The following is a 16257-nucleotide window of genomic DNA, read 5'->3' as shown; positions in this document are numbered from 1 at the left end:
ATAGTAAGAATAATGAATAATAGAATAAAAATAAGAAACAAATGCTATACACATACATACATACATACATACACACACACACACACACTATAAAATACATTTGTTGACATTAGAGGTACATTTTTGGGGGGAATATGAATGTGTACATTTCTGTAGAAACGATGCTAGGTTGCTGGCTGAAGACCCAGATGATTTGCACTTAATATTGTGGATCTAAACATTAATGTATTAAAAGACCAAAGTAGTTACCTTTGACATGAATAATAAAGTTAAGCACTGCAAGCTGTGCAAAAATTGTGAAAAACAAGAACAGGGTTTTTTTAGATGAATTTGTGGGCCTCGGTAAAATATTTATCGAAGATGGGAAACTGAAAGCACATAGAAGTGATTTGGTGATGTTAGGAACAAAAAAATGGGTCAAGAGGAAACACAAGAGGATACGATCTTCAAAAACAATGAGAAATTTAAAGGAAAGGCAGCGTATAGATGTAGTGGATACAAGGATGATTTTCCAGTATAGAAAGGTAAGGAAAATTATGGTGTTACAGGTAATACTCATTTAATAATGGAAATTGGGACCAGAAATCTCATCACTAAATTGTGCAGTTGTTAAGCATGATGTCATACAACTATGCTACTTAGTGATAACAATTCTGGCAGCCCCAGTTGCCATCATTAAGTGACAGCCATGCAGTTGTAAAGCAGCGATATCACATGGCGGTGATTTGCAACTTCTTGTCGGCTTTCCCATTGACTTTATGAGAAGCCAGCAGTAATGGTTACAAATTGTGAACACATGACCGTAGGATGCTGTGATGATTGGAAATGCAGGGCAGTTTACCAAATGCCTGAATTGTGATCACATGACTGGGGGTGCACTGTGGTGGCTGCAGCTAAGAGGACCAGTTGCTATCACTTACTAATGGTACTTAACACCTGCCACTGAACAAGTGAGAACGACCTGTATAAGAATTAAATTTCTTTCTCCTTTTGATATTTATGCTTTAATTCCTCTGGGCTATGTTTTCCTGTTCCTTTTGTGCGCTTACCTTGCTTCCCCGGGAAAGAAATAATGTGATGAGGATGTAAGTCTGTATGTATCATGCCCAAATGTCAAGTTCAATTCAAGTAAAAGGATTAATTAGTAGTTACCAGTAGACACACTAGGAAAGTTTACAGTTTCACCCCTGGACTCATGACCTCAATCAACACGGTACAAGTAACACATCATTAATCATGTTAATGAGGGTTATTATCATTTAAGTACTGTTTGGCATGAATATTATGTTTTCACTGTACACTTTTAGCCCCTGGTATTTCCCTTCTTGTCTCTTGGAGATTGACTTGCTTCCTCAAGCAAAACTGCCCCCATCCCCATTTTCTGCCCCCCTCGAGCAATTTTTGTTAGGCTTTGCCGGCCCCATGGATATGCCTTACCTAGGGAGTTTTCACCATGGATAAAACTGTCAGCAGCTCATTTGTCTGAATGTGCAATCTCTCATATTAGAGACAGTTTGGTATAGAGGTTAAGGCACCAGACTAGTGACTGGGACCCTGTGAGTTCTAACCCTGCCCTAGGCAGTGTGACTTAGGCTTCGGGCCGGCCATTCTCTCTCAACCCTAGGAAAAAGCAATGACGAACCACTTTCCAAAACTTGGTTTGAAGGAAAGAACAGCTTCTAGTATGGCAACCGGGTTTCAGTTTTGGTCCCGAGGCTATAGGAAATAGGACAGTTCAAACAATCTTATCCCGTAGGATTCACCCACCCACCCACCCACCCAAAGCAGAGGATCCCATGGGATTTGATTAAAATCCATTGCCGATTCCATTTGAACAAAAAAAAAAATCCCCTCCCCAAGCTTCCTTTCTCACCTGCCTACTTTCCCCCCCTTCCTGTTGTCCTGTGAGCTGATGACTTGCTTGTTGTTTTGCTCAAACAGGTGAACATGCGTACAAATGTTCCTCCTGTTCCTTTTCCACCATGACAATCAGCCAGCTAAAAGAGCACTCTCTGAAAGTCCATGGGAAGGCATTGACACTACCAAGACCACGAATTATCAGCCTTGTAACCTCGCATGCTCAACATGCCTCCAAGAACCACACTACTGCTGAAGAAGCGGAAGACTCGAATGGTAAGAGGTGCTCTCGCCACCCCCCCACCCCCCACCCCAGGGTTCTAGAGGGAGAATCTGTTTCTTCTCTTCATGGGGAAAAAAAAAGCAGTCTAATTCAGGTAATTTTTTTCACTTGTAAAAAAAGAAGAAAAAAATCCCTTCCCAACTAACCATATTGCAACCAGCGGATGTCTATAGGCACAGAAGAGCAGTGCTCATTATTCGTGTTTTATCCCTATAATTGGCACGTAAACCATTTAGATTTCCCTGCGTTTTTGGCCCGTTGTCTTAGGATCCCGCATTGCTATCCATATTTTGCAGCTTTCAAATGAAGAAGCAGAAGCATTACAGACTTTCCCTAGCCGAGGATTGTCTTGCGGAAACGAGGCTAAAATATTGTTGATCCTTGGCTGTCACCATTCGTACAATAGCAGCGAGAGGTGTTTGGGAAAGCAAATTTGTTGATTCATTTTTAAGCAATGCCATATGGAGTCAGGCAACATGAAATGTGAGCCTTCCTTAACTATAGTAAAGAGATGCGCCCTGCAATCCTTCCTCTCAACACATATTATCTTTCGTATAAATTCTGACATATTCTGACACCAGGCTGTGAAAATATCTATAAAAACCAGCTAGCAAGTCTCTGAGTAGCTGTAACAAAATTTCTAACCACCATAAAGAGTAATGCTGTGAACTGGTCCACCACTTCGGCTTATTGGGGTCTAAATAAATGGCCTAGGGATTTTTGTTTAGCAAACGTGGCACCTGTGAATGGAAAAGTCTGGTGGTAATGCTTAGTATAATTAATTTCTTATACTTCTATAACTTTTCCATATAACAGATTGTTTAGAGTTTGATAATTTACTTTTAAAGCTTTATCAGGTTGCACACATTTAATAAAGTTTGGTTAGTTTATCGTGTTTCAGATTGTGTAATTTTTGTCATCCTGCTTAATCTTAAAAAACTATGAAGGGTCAGGCAAATACTTTAGCATTATATATCTCTGTCTCAGACTGTTTTAGTAGATTTAGTAGATCAGTTAGAACAACTAAACAGTGGAACAACCTGCCTCCAGAAGTTGTGAATGCTCCAACACTGGAAATTTTTAAGAGGAGACTGGACAGCCATTTGTATGAAATGGTATAGGTTCTCCTGCTTGAGCAGAAGGCTGGACTAGAAGATCTCCAAGGTCCCTTCCAATTCTAGTGTAGTCTAGTCTAGTCTATATCATTAATCCTGATTTAAACCAAAGTAGTGAGTAAAAGAAGCATTTTTTTTCTAGCATGAGGCGGGGGGAGGGGGGGTTGTATCTTTTTCTTCATTAGGACAGACATTGCCTTTGTTTTTATATAATATTTGTGAGATGACTAAATTAAATTGAAGGGCTTTGGATATTGGGGGAAAAAAGAATCTGTTGATTTTATTAAAAGGCAGTTTCTTATATAAGCAGCAATACAGTCTGTGTTTGCTCTCAATTATATACTTGTTCAAATGTGATGGTGAAATATACTTTATTTTCAAAATATATAATTTTACACCAAGAGGCTATTAGGAAAAAAATGTGTAATCCCAAACAACTTAATATTGGCCATGGGGTTGGGGAATTCATTGTATTTTAAGTCATGTCCCTAATAACAAGAAACCAGTCCACATATTAGCAAAAAGGAATCTTTGTTAGCCAGATCAGCTTACAGAATTAGAAAGACTGTGTTGTAGATATCCACTCACCCTTTACTAATAGATTTATTAATCACATTATTTTTTGACAATTAATGGAAACGGCCTGCTAAGGTACCCATCAGAGTACAGGTGTTGAAATAATGAAATTGACATCCTCAGCCTCGGATGAAACCCCTCCAGTGATTTTTCTAAACTTTATACCGCTGGACATCAATTTCATTACAGGCAGTCCTTGACTTACAACTGTTTGAAGTTATAGCTCAGAGGTCCCCCACCTTTTGGGCACCGGGGACCGGTTACATGGAGAGAGGTTTCTCCGCGGACCAGAGGGGGTGTGGATTTTGTGTGCTGCTTGCATCCCGCGGATGGGGCTTTGCTTGTTTGTGTGGACTGGTTGCTGGCATGCCGCGGCCTGATACTGGTCCATGGACTGGGGGTTGGGGACCCCTGTTACAGCTGCACTGAACAAAGGCAGTTATGACCAGTGCTTGAAGTTTCTGTCGTTGCAGTGCCCCCTCTGGTCACATGATAAAAATACAGGCATTTGGCATCCCACCTGCATTTACAACTACAGGGGCACTTCAACTTCCTCTTCCTACCTATTTCCTCCTCACATCTGCACCCTGTTTGCTAACCAATACGGTCACGTGCCATTGTCCTTTATGACTGCATCACTTAGCAACAGAAATCCCAGTCCCAATTATGGTTATAAGTTGAGGCCTACCTGTGCATTCCTTGAAGCGATTCCTGTTTCTAGAAGGGCTTTCATGCATAGAACAAGCTCAACAGGCACACTTTACTGCTCAGTTGCTCACCGTTGCTCCTTGGTGTGTAAAGTTAAGTGGTGGTTTAAAAACAGAGAAAACTGGGTGCATATATAGGACCGAGGGCATATATGGCAGAGAGTGTTTCGGACCTCTTTCACATTTCTAAGTACAGGTAGCCCTTGACTTACAACAGTTTGTTTAGGGACTGTTTCAGGTTTCAACGGCACTGGGGGGAGAAGTGACTTACGACCATTTTTTCACACCTACGACCGTGGCAGTCACCCCAAGGTCACGTGATCAAAATCCAGACACTTGGCATCATATTGATGACCGTTGCGGTGTCTCGGGGGTTGTTGTTGGTCATGTGATCACCTTTGGTCACCTCCTGGCAAGCAAAGTCAGTGGGGAAGCCAGATTCATTTATCGACCGTGTTACTAACTTAACAGCTGCAGTGATTCACTTAACAATTGTGCCAAGAAAGGTTGTGAAATGGGGCAAAAGCCCCTTCACAACTGTCTCGCTCAGCAGCAGAATCGTTGCTGCTCCATTGTGGTTGTCACCTGTACTTTGTATTAACTTTTATCAGACTTCCTTAGATAGGCAGATTTCCGTAACACCAAGCCCATTGGGTTAAATTCCATCTAGCACCACGCAGCCTCTAGCAACACAGTCACATTTCTTTTTCACACAATGACTGGTTCCCGTGTTTTCTAGAGGAGCATGGAGCTATGTCAGCGAACCAAAGGGATTACCGAGAGCGGACCAAAAATGATTATGTCCCTCTTCCATTTCAGCCACAGGCTGTTGGCTAACAGAGTAGTCAGGGCCTGGGATATCCAGCAAGCAATTGATCTTCTGCTGTGGGTCAGTATTAAGCAGCTGTCGACAATGGCTGATTATATAGTGGAAATGACACTCCTAGCTAGGGAAAGGCAGATTTAACACACAGTTTGTGAAATCCTGTTGTGGTTAAGCAGTTTGCAAATACATGCGGTCTAAGATTGTAGAAAGGCCTTAGGTGGTTTCTGGGTTGGTTTGTTTTTCCCCCCCTGAGGTGTGAAGTAACAGTCAGAGTGGGTCAGTCTTGGTGTGAGGATTTGTAGAGAATATTTGTGCACTCAAGCTGCAGTTTTACTGGAGAGCGGTGTTTAGTAATTAAATGTTAGACAGGCTTCTTCACCAGGTGCTCCCTGCGCTGCGGCACTGCAGTGTGGAAATGACTTTTGCAGCAAGAGGGAGCTTGTAAAAGCAAATTTATACTACTGCAAAGAAATTATATATTGACAGTGGATATTTTTAGAGCAGCGGAATTTATGATTGGGCATAACCACAGCTAGGGATACCTGTGGCAGCTAGTCAGATCCTGGCCAGATTGAGAATGTCTTATTAATAATGTCTTATTTAAGAAGTATAGCTCCATGATAAAAATGTTGAGTATGAGGCTGAAGGTTCGTTCTCCGAGCTTGTGGGTTGGTTTCCGAATGTTTCGTTACCAGGCTAGGTAACATCTTCAGCCGCAACAAAGAGAACAAAGCTTCATCCTACACCCGATATTTGCCACTATTGCAAAATTCAGTATATTAATGTGTACTGCTTGATCATATCTACGTGGTTGTTCATCCCAGAACAACTCTCGTCAAGATTGGTTTATTGTGATGTCAGAAACAGTAGCTCTAATTCTACCTTCCTCATCATCTCCATCTCCGCAAGCCATAGTCAGAAGCTATGATTAGTTGTGGTCTTCACCACTCCTGATGTTTGGAGAGGGGGGAAAAAATATCCACCTAAGTTCAAACATCATAGTCAGTAAATCGTGGAAGGCAATTTTATTTTTTGGAAAGAAGAGCAAAGTGAGATCAACAAGGAAACTATACTAGCAAATTGTTGTTTATGATAATTTTTTAAAGTTCTGGCTATAGATTACTTGGGAACGAAAACTGATAAAAAAAGAATGGTTAGTTGAAGAGGGAAACCTATCTATCTCATTACCATTTTTTCAGCAAAGCCAAGCTTGTTCCCTTTATAACAAACCACAATGGCACCAAAATTTGGATATAGGTGTAAGGATATCCTTCGTGGGTCATCTTTCTCCATGCCTACAATTATAATATTAAATGAGTCACTTGATAATCTGGGATGTAAGTGAAGATAGCTAAATGAGTCATGGGCAATGGAGGATATTACATTATGGAACGACTGGGCTTGATTCCAGTCTACCAAAACGATGGAATAATGCATTTATTTCTGTTTCAGCACCCTAGGTATTTAGGTTGCTTTTGGATGAATAGCAATGCTGATTTTAAAGATGGGAAAGAAACTAATTTTAAAAAACAAAGAACCTATACCTACTATCAAACCAAATATTTAAAAGTTCTTGCCCCATAAATGTTGCAGTTCAAATTCATATCTGAATGATTCTGGGAACTTTTCAAGAAAGTTACCAAAGAAGAGATTAGAGAGAAGGTGGGGAGATGCATAATCCTAAGAGATTTTTTGCATGCCAAGAATTATATCATTTTAACTTTGCATTCTTTAAAGCTGAAACAAGGTGTCAAGTGGCTTCTAACATACAAATTATTATTTAGCAGTTGGCTTCAGTAGAAATGTTTTGCTTTAAAAACTTACAGCACATCGCAAGTTTAACTTTGCAATTTACAATAGTATTTGAATTACAGTTTTAAAAAATCTCCCAACTCTACAGGTAATAAATAATAATGATAATTTATTTAACTTGTATGCTGCCGACCCGATGACTCCGAGTGGCCCAGAATATCAAAGAGTTTTGAATCAACTCAATAAAACATAAAAGAAACATACATTAAGATATAGCATTATATACAAGAAGTACAAGCAGATTCATAAAATGAGTGAATTGGGAATGAATATTTTCAGTTGTCATGCAAAGGATAAAATGTCTTCTGAATTCTTTTAAGACAAATCTCATATACATTGGCACAACAGCATGCATCAACTTAAAAAATACACACAAAAAAGTCCTTACTTATGTCAAATGTACAGACAGTGCTGCTGTTGGAAATAGAAATAAGAACAATATATTTTGAAAGGAGAGTGTTTGGATAAGCATTAGAATTAGTGGAAATTATTGCAATTACAAATGTTGTTTTTAGTGATTCCTTTTTGAAACTGTTGAAAGCTCTTCTAGCAATACTTTGCAGAGTACTGGATATTTTATTTTCTCCTCTGACACCATATTTCACAGGCATCCACATTGTGTGCATTATAGAGGAAGCAACTTCCCACGTTTTGAGACTTTAGCTCTCATCAAACTCCAGAGATCTTGGATTCCTCCTCAAGTTAAAAATCAACACACTGTTTGTGATGCACAGAAGACTCTTGGAAAGAACCCCCCCCCCCCCAATTCTACAAAGATGAAAAGTTGCTTAGCTTTCTGAGTGTAGCATTTGGGAGCTTCCCTTCTCTGCTTTTGCAGTCCCTTTTAATTCAGGGTTATCTAAGATTAGCCTTACATCTCATTTCCATTCATCATAGTTAAGACCAATCATGTTTTGCGTTATTATAGGCAGTCAGATGTTTGGACTGGATTTGGCATTGTTGTCCACCTCTCAGGTCCTTCCTAAGACCTGGGATAGGCAGATGTTATTTGATGATGTTAAATGTACTGTTGCAGAATGTAAGCTATTCCACGTGAAGCAGCCTTTCGAATTGACTGGTGGTGATTTTGTCAATGCTAATGATGTTCAGTGGTGAGCCAGTTTTTTTGGAATAGCACCCAAGGTGCCTATCACTATTGGGCGCTGTCTTTGCTTTCTTTTCTACATTCGTTCTACTTCTATTTGCAGATCTTTGTATTTTGTGATTTTCTCCCGTGCTTTCTCTTCTGCTATCTCCAGGTTCTGCAACATCCAGTATCCAGACTTTTTTGTCTTTCTTATAAACAGTCACTTTATTTTTCTTATTGACTATTGTTATTACAGTTGGCCGCAAATCAGCCAGATGTTCAGACTGTCTGAAGGACCTGGGATAGGTAGAAGTTATCGTTTGATTGTTAAGATTCATCACACAGTCAGCCAGAAGTTTAGACATTTAGATTTGGCATTTTTATCCACTTATCAAGACCTTCCCAACGACCTGGGATAGGCAGATGTTTTTGTTCAACAATGATACAGGATGGTGATGGTGTCACTGGATATAAGCTGTTCCGAATAAAGTTGCTTTTGTAAATGACTGGGGGTGATTTTGTTAATGCCGATGGTGTTCAAATCTGAAGGACTGAAGAAGATGCACTTGAAGCTTGCATACCACAAAGGATTGTCGTTGTTGGTCGCACAGTCAACCAGATGATGGAGGAGGAGGAGGAGGAGGAGGAGGAGGATGTTTGGTCACATAGGTAGCCAGATGTTTAAATTGGATTGGGCATTTTTATTCACCTATTGAGTCCTTTCGAAAGAACTGGAATAGGCAGATGTTGATGGTGTTAAAGGTATTGTCGCAGGATGTAAGCTGTTCTCCAGCATGATAGATGGAGAATCCATGAATGGGTTAACTCTGTCTTCCTGCCCAATTAGACTAAGTCAGTCAAACTTGCCACGCCTCTCCTGGCCCAGGACAAGACTGGTAATTTTGGCTCCCAGAATCTTGCTGAATCATCTCCTCTGAGTAATTGAGCAGGTCGTATATATTTTTCCCCCTTTGTGGATTCTTCTCTTACCTCTGTGCTGGGATCAGCACAGTGCCTAATTCCCCTGAGATTCTTTCCCCTTCTAGCTGCAAGCTCTGACAGAGCTGCAGCCTTCTGGACGTTTCAACTGTTTCGCTGTAGTTCTTCTCAGGATCGGAGTTTGCCCTTCTCTTTCCAGCTGCAGCTCTGATTTAGCTGCAGTCTCTCAGAAGCCCCAGGCCAGGGGTAGGCAACCTTGGCTCTTTTATGGACTTCTGACTCAGGAATTCTGGGAGTTGAAGTCCATGAGTCATAAAAGAGCCGAGGTTGCCTACCCTTGCCCCAAGCTGTTCTTTCGCAGCACACTAGTTGCAGCCGCCATTTTGAATTCCAGCTTATCAGCAGCTGGCCAAGAGGAGGCTCCTTGTCAGACAGCCTCCGCTGCCTTTTTAAGTGTGCCAATAACATCAGAGGCACGCGAAGACTCTCAGAACTGCCTGCCTTCTCTCCTGAATTAAGGGGGAAGGACAGGTTGCTTCTTTTTTCACTACCAGCAGTAGCGGCCGCCATTTTGGGCACCATGACCACATTGCTTTTACTCTGAAAAGGCTTGTGCAGCCTTCTTTGCTAGCTTCTGAGAAGGGGGGGTTAGATTTCAGCCCCCCCAAAACCACAGACTTCAAAGGGGTTTACCTTGCCTTCCAACTCAGGGAAGTTGGTCCCTGAGCCTCTGGTCAGTCGCAGGGGTCCTTTTTCAGGCTTCTCCTCTCCCAATCATTGCAGAGGGTTCTGAGTTCAGATCCCTTCTGACTGTAGCACAGTCATTGTTTGCCTTGCCCAAAACATTTCAAAGTGGATGGTCAAGTACAGGAGGCTTCAACTGTAGCTCTAGGCCTCAACCTAGCTGTCTCATTGTCCATTCCAACAGAAGAAGTGTGCTGGCTGTGCCATTCTTGGCCTTGTCGTCACCAACTAGGACTAGTGAGCTGGCTGTTATCACTGAGGTGATCTTGTCGCCACTAGGTATCTACCTGTGAGCTGGCTGTTATCACTGAGGTGATCTTGCCACCACAGTAGACTTGGCCTGTGCTCCAAAACTGCTTCAACTAGTCTTAAGGCGCTGAATAGGTCTTGTCTCCGCTGGCAAAGGACTCTGTATTTGGGCCACAGCTTGCTCCTCCTCCCTCATCTTCCCAGAGGGTCTGGTCTCCAGAGGGGGATGATGATGACCGACCTTATCTTCCCAGGGCTGAGCAAGAGGAGATGGTTTCCTTTACCCAGGGACCAGGTATCCAACTGACGCCTCCAGTCCCCAGAGCAATGCAGTCCAGGCCCGAGGCCACCTTTATGCCCACAGCAGCCGGTCTTCAGCCCTCAGAGGCGGAGGGAGTGTGGTTGCCGGAGCAGTTTCAGGCTTTGATCTCCCAGGCGGTCACCCAGGGATTGGCCTTACAACCTTCAACAAAGGTATGCACCCGAATCAGTGGCCTCAATGACCCTGCCTTATCTCCCCCAGTTGGGAGCACCAGAATATTCTGACCCTATTTCTCCCGCCCGGTCTCCTCGCAGCGGGGTATCTTTTTCTGCGCAGTACGACCTGATGAAAATGCCGCTCTCGGAGGATGAAGATCTTACTCCGGACCCTCCTCCCTTTGTTGGTCTATTCAATCCGGTGCTCTTTAAATCTCTGCTTCATAAGGCCAGCGCTACTGCTAAGACTGGTTCTGACCAGGTTCCCCATCCTGGTCCGTCCACCAGCCAAGACACAAGGCTGGGATTTTCAGAGCATGTGGTCACTAAACGTCACATCCCCTGTCCCCCTCTCTTCCTCAACATGGTACAAAAGCAATGGGGAACATCTGGCACATGAGTCTTATTCATCGGAGGTAATTACGATGATTCAGGCCTCCAGATGGCCTACAACAAACAGGATCTGTGACTCCACTTGCAGGAGTTTCTGTCATTGGTGTGCAAAGAACCTGTTAGATCTTTCGGCTGTTACTATCCTGAGGATCTTGGACTATTTATTGGAGGGGCTCAACAAGGGCTTGGCACCCAATACCATCCACCGACAAGTAGCAGGTCTCCCCACCGTATTTACATGGGGCAATTCAGAGGCATTGGCTTAACATCCTATGGTACGCTCATTTCTCAAAGGAGCAACCAACACCAAGCCTCCAGTGGTTCAGCGGTATCCCTCTTGGGATTTGTCACGGGTTTTGCAGGCCCTTACCTCTTCTCCATTTGAACCCATCGGGGCCTGTACTCTGTGGTTCTTGACAATTAAGGTGGCCTTCTTGATAGCCTTCACGTCAGCTAGACGCATTTCTGAATTGGCAGCTCTCTCTGTCAGTCAGGACTTACGCGTTTTTCATGCTGACAGGGTGGTCTTTCAATTGGATCCCTCCTTTATTTCTAAGGTCAATACCTTGTTTCATAGAGCGCAGGAAGTCATTTTGCCGGATTTTTGTCCTCATCCATCTCATGCCTTGGAACGGTAATGGCACACTGGACGTCCGCAGGGCTTTACGCCACTATATTAAGCGGACAGCATCTTCGCAAGTCGGAAGCCCTCTTTGTTTCCTTTCAACCCTCTACTATGGGGCAGAAGGTTTCTGCCTCCACTATACGCAGGTGGATCAGGGCTTGTATTGCAGGGGCGTACTAATCTCATTCCCTGTCAGTAGTTCCCAGGCGTATCACTGCTCAATCCTCTCGTAGTGCTGCAACTTCTGCGGCTTGGGCGACACAGGTGTCCATTGAGGACATCTGTAGGGCGGCAACATGGTCCTCACTTTCCCCTTTCATGAGGCATTATAAACTGGATAGGTTTGCCTCCACAGACGCCTCATTTGGCCGGAGAGTGCTGCAACAGGTAGTGCCACAGGGTGGGACACAGGCCCAGACTAATTCCCTCCCATAGGGACAGGGCAGCTTTAGCATGTCCCATTCGTGGATTCTCCATCTATCGTGCTGGGGAAGGGGCGTTGTCTTACCTGAATGCCTTTTCTCAGCATGATGATGGAGAATCCACACCCACCCCTTAGTGTCCGTCAGGTTCTGTGTCAGGGGTATGGGAACCAACACGTCGGACTGTCGTCATTTGCTTCGCCTTATGCACTTATTATTATCTGTTCACAATTATCTGAAGTCACAACTACCACTTCTTTAGCGGGGTTGGCCTTCATAGGCGTCAAACTCTGCCCAAGAACTCCCAAGTTGCAGTGTATTGGCATATGTGCAGATCCCAGCATTGTGGCCATTTGCAATTAACAGATGAAAAGATTTGTCAATGTGCAGATTTTCTAAGTGCGGTGCAAGATTATTTTGGTAGGGTCCCCAGTGTGAAATTGATTATATAGCTACCATATTTGAAAAGACTAGGGCAGCTATAGTTCTTTTCCATGGTGAACAAGGGTCTCCAAACTCTCGTCTGGATGAACGGGGGACTTGCAATCACTGGGTTATTTTTAACCATATTTTATCCCAGAACTAAAAGGAATAAAACATGCCAGGATAAAAAGGAGGCCCAGAGTTGGTTTGAAGTGGCCTAAATCTAAATAAATCATACATTTGCTGGATGCTTTTGCTCTTTTAACTTTTAATTCCGCATGGAACCATATGAACAGGGTCTGGATCTAGACTGTATAGAATCCGCTATATAACTGACTTGTGCAGTCAGTGAAAATAAGATTAACTGGATTGTTCCTTCAGTTGAACCTAGTGCACTCTGCTAATGATCAATCAGACATCTCTGGAAGCCCACAGTATTACTTTTATTGATTCCAGTACATAATGTATGTAGTAATGATGTTTATGTCATATTGAAAATCTATTCCTTTTGCCATAAAAACGGCTGTACAACATCTGTCTGTACTCACCTGTGAGTACCATTGTAGTTTATCTTTGTTTCCAGGTGATTCTTTCCTTTCTCCTGGTACCTCTGAAGTGGCTCTTTAAATTCCTCTGGTTTTATGATTGATTTGGGAATTTCATTCAGTTGCCTTTAAGAAGAGAATAGCCTTCTGTTCATCAGGAGAACCAGAAAACCTTTCTGAATTACATTCCCCTTTCTTTCTGCTTTGGCTTTGTTTGACCTGTAATGGTCTTGTCTGCCAAGGTAGAGGAAAAAAAATATGTGATGGCTTTGTAGCTGTAGCTAAAAAGACGTAATAGTCTTATTGCAAAGTAAGTAACAATTGCAAATAAATTCTACCTTCCCGAGAAGCTTGGAGATGCTTCTTTCCATGGAAAAATGGGGAAGGTCTAGGGCAGGGGTAGGCAACCTTGGCTCTTTTATGACTGGTGGAATTCAACTCCCAGAATTCCTGAGCCAGCACGGCTCAGCTTGGAAACCTCTCCCTTTCTCCTCAGCATGGCTGGCTCAGGAATTCTGGGAGTTGAAGTCCACGAGTCATAAAAGAGCCGAGGTTGCCTACCCCTGGTCTAGGGAAAGCCCCAAATTTAGGATGAGGATTTAGGATGAGGCATTTGCAACAATTGTGAGTTTGGGTTCTCTCGGAATGCCACGATTTGGACACTCAATGACATAGATGTAACCTAAATTTACAATTGTGGTAGTGAGGTAAATGAAGGTTCATAACTCAGCAGGTAAAGCACCTACTTTGCATGCAGTAGATGACAGGTCAAGCCCGGGATCTTCAATTAAGACTTGTGAAATCAAGCCTGAAAGCTTTAGAGAGCTGCCGTCATCCAGTTGCATGGTGGCTGGACCAATGGCTTGACTCATTATTAGAAGCTTTCTATGCTGTGTCTTGTCTCTTGCTACTGATACTGACAGCCTTGTTAATCATAAATCTCTTTTCACACTGCAAAAGTGTAGAAAGCAGGAAATGACAGTTTTCTCCCTCTAGGAATCTGCAGTAGCGGGGATAAAGAGGTTAGGTCTTGTCTGAAACAAGAGTGGCGGGGGGGGGGCAAGGTGGTTATGCTTTGTTGGGGAAAAAATCTGTCCATTGTACTTTACCGGCCTAATTGATCCCATTTTTTAACTAGCAAAATTGAGAGGACTTTCAAGCAGGCACATACAGCTTACCGGGATCTTGAAAATTGTACATCTTATCACACTTGTCTCTGAACAGAATCCTCATGCAGAGGTACAGGAATCTTAAAAGGATAGGAAAATGTTAGGAAAGGTAATCATTTTGTATTCTTCCCAGCCCCCAAATTGGAAATTCTAGGCTTCTACCCCAAAGCTCTCCTGTGTATTTACTAATTGCAATTTCTGTCTCGTTTTTTCTGTTGAAAAGCTGTCAGTTCTTTTTCTGTCAATGGGAGGAGAGCCTGTCAGCAGAGCCCAAAGGGAGAATAGTGAGCGAGCAGTTGGAAAGCACCATTTGCTTCTTAGCAGCAGCACAGACATCTTTAGATGACTCTGTGATCTGAAATACAGTTTAAATTACTCTTGCTTTTTTAATCATCCCAAATTCCTTCTGCAATATTTCTTTCAGTGATTAACTGCGTAGATTCCTAAAGCTTTGCTTGGTGCATCCAGGTGGAAGCAAACCCCGCCATAACTACAGTAGCTTATACTTCAAGAGGAACTGAAATAAATATCACCTGTAGTAAGAGATGACCAATTTAAATTGATATTGCTAAGCTTTCGTTGCTGTATAGTTTTGCTAAGAGACAACAAACTTGCTTCCTGGATAGCATAGCATTTCCAATGAAATGTACGCTCTTGTAAAGGAAAGTAATTATCTCAACTTCTTGGAATTTAAGAACAGGATACTAGTTAACACATACGTTCTTGGGAGAGAAAATCGATGTAAACTTTTATTAGAGAATGGGATACTTGAGCAATTGCAGTTAATGCTCCTTCTTAATAGGAGATGTTTTCTTGAGTTAACAAGTAGGCTTTGGTGTCTATGGAGATTCTCAATCATCCAGGTCATGGTTGTCCCAAAGGTGCTTTTTCTTGAAAACGTTTTGCTTCTCATCCAAGAAGCTTTCTCGGTTCTGGCTGAAGAATTTCCATTCCCCACCATTTATCCAGAACTGAAGAAGCTTCTTGGATGGGAAGCAAAACATTTTCAAGGGGAAAAAAAACAACAGCAAGAAAGTCCAGTTGCCTTTTGTAAAGCATCTTTGGGACAGGTAGGTTTTGCTTCTTTTCTTGGGCTTTCATTATCAAGAGGATGCTTTTAGAGCAGGGGTGTCAAACTCAATTTCATTGAGGGCCGCATCAGCATTGCGGTTGCCCTCAAGGGGCCGGGTAGGTATGGCCTGGGTGGGCGTGGCCTGCTGGGTGGGCGTGGCTAGAGTGTGTATGGCCTACTGGGTGGGCATGGCCAGCTCTACATCATTCACATCAAGGGTGCCTATGGGAGCCTGGTCAGGAGTGGGACAGATCTGAGGGTCTCTGGCAGAAGGAGGGTCTCTGGGCCAGGGCCAAGGCAGTGGGGGCCGTTCCCTCACTGTTTCCAGGATGGCTTCGCGGGCCACATGAAACCACTTCGCAGGCTGCATCCGGCCCCCAGGCCTTGTGTTTGACATGTCTGTTTTAGAGCAAGAGAGAATAAAGGATACCATTCACCTGAGGTCCAGTTTTACTGATGTTCTTAAGCATCAGTACAAAGGAGCTTCTTTTATATCTTCCTTCTAAAATACTTTAAGTTTCATATGGTGGGTCTGGATCATATGGACTGGCCCAGATAATTTTAGATACCTTGCATGCCAGTTGCCGATGATAAAACTAGAAAGGATAATTCAAAAGAATGGAACTGTGACTGGAGCTTGAGGAGTCATCATAGTAATAAGGAGTAGAGCCATTTAGGGAACAACTTACCACAACTCTTGATATTGTAAAAATCAGGTTACTGTTTCCTTTCCTCTGAGGAGCAATGCAGTTGAGGAAAAGCTGGCTGCGGATCTGGGGAAATAAGGAAGTTGAGCAGTGCATAAGCAAGTGAAAATACAAAATAAATTAGTGGGAAATTTTTTCCATTTCTTCCGATTCCTCCTGGCCGAAAGAAGATACTTGATTTCTGTTTATCTCTCATTTTCCATTGTGCTGTTTGTGTTGATTCAGCATC

The 16257-nt window shown here is 42.8% G+C and overlaps 1 protein-coding gene across 11 annotated transcripts in view; it reads left to right on the top strand.

The window, feature by feature from the left end:
• The window catches only part of ZNF462 (zinc finger protein 462), a 175472-nt gene that overhangs the window by 111694 nt on the left and 47521 nt on the right, over positions 1–16257 (top strand). For 9 of the 11 annotated variants that reach the window (XM_081320586.1, XM_081320584.1, XM_081320582.1 and 6 more), the window contains one exon: positions 1942–2133. The exons of the other annotated variants lie outside the window; for them this stretch is intronic. In XM_081320586.1, coding sequence (XP_081176712.1) covers positions 1942–2133 — 192 coding nt within the window. The remainder of the gene's footprint in view (positions 1–1941; positions 2134–16257) is intronic. 11 annotated transcript variants of the gene reach the window in all.

The sequence above is a fragment of the Vipera berus genome (genome assembly GCF_964194415.1).
Source record: "Vipera berus genome assembly, chromosome: 2".
Taxonomy (NCBI): domain Eukaryota; kingdom Metazoa; phylum Chordata; class Lepidosauria; order Squamata; family Viperidae; genus Vipera; species Vipera berus.
This window is presented reverse-complemented; position numbering and strand designations above follow the sequence as displayed.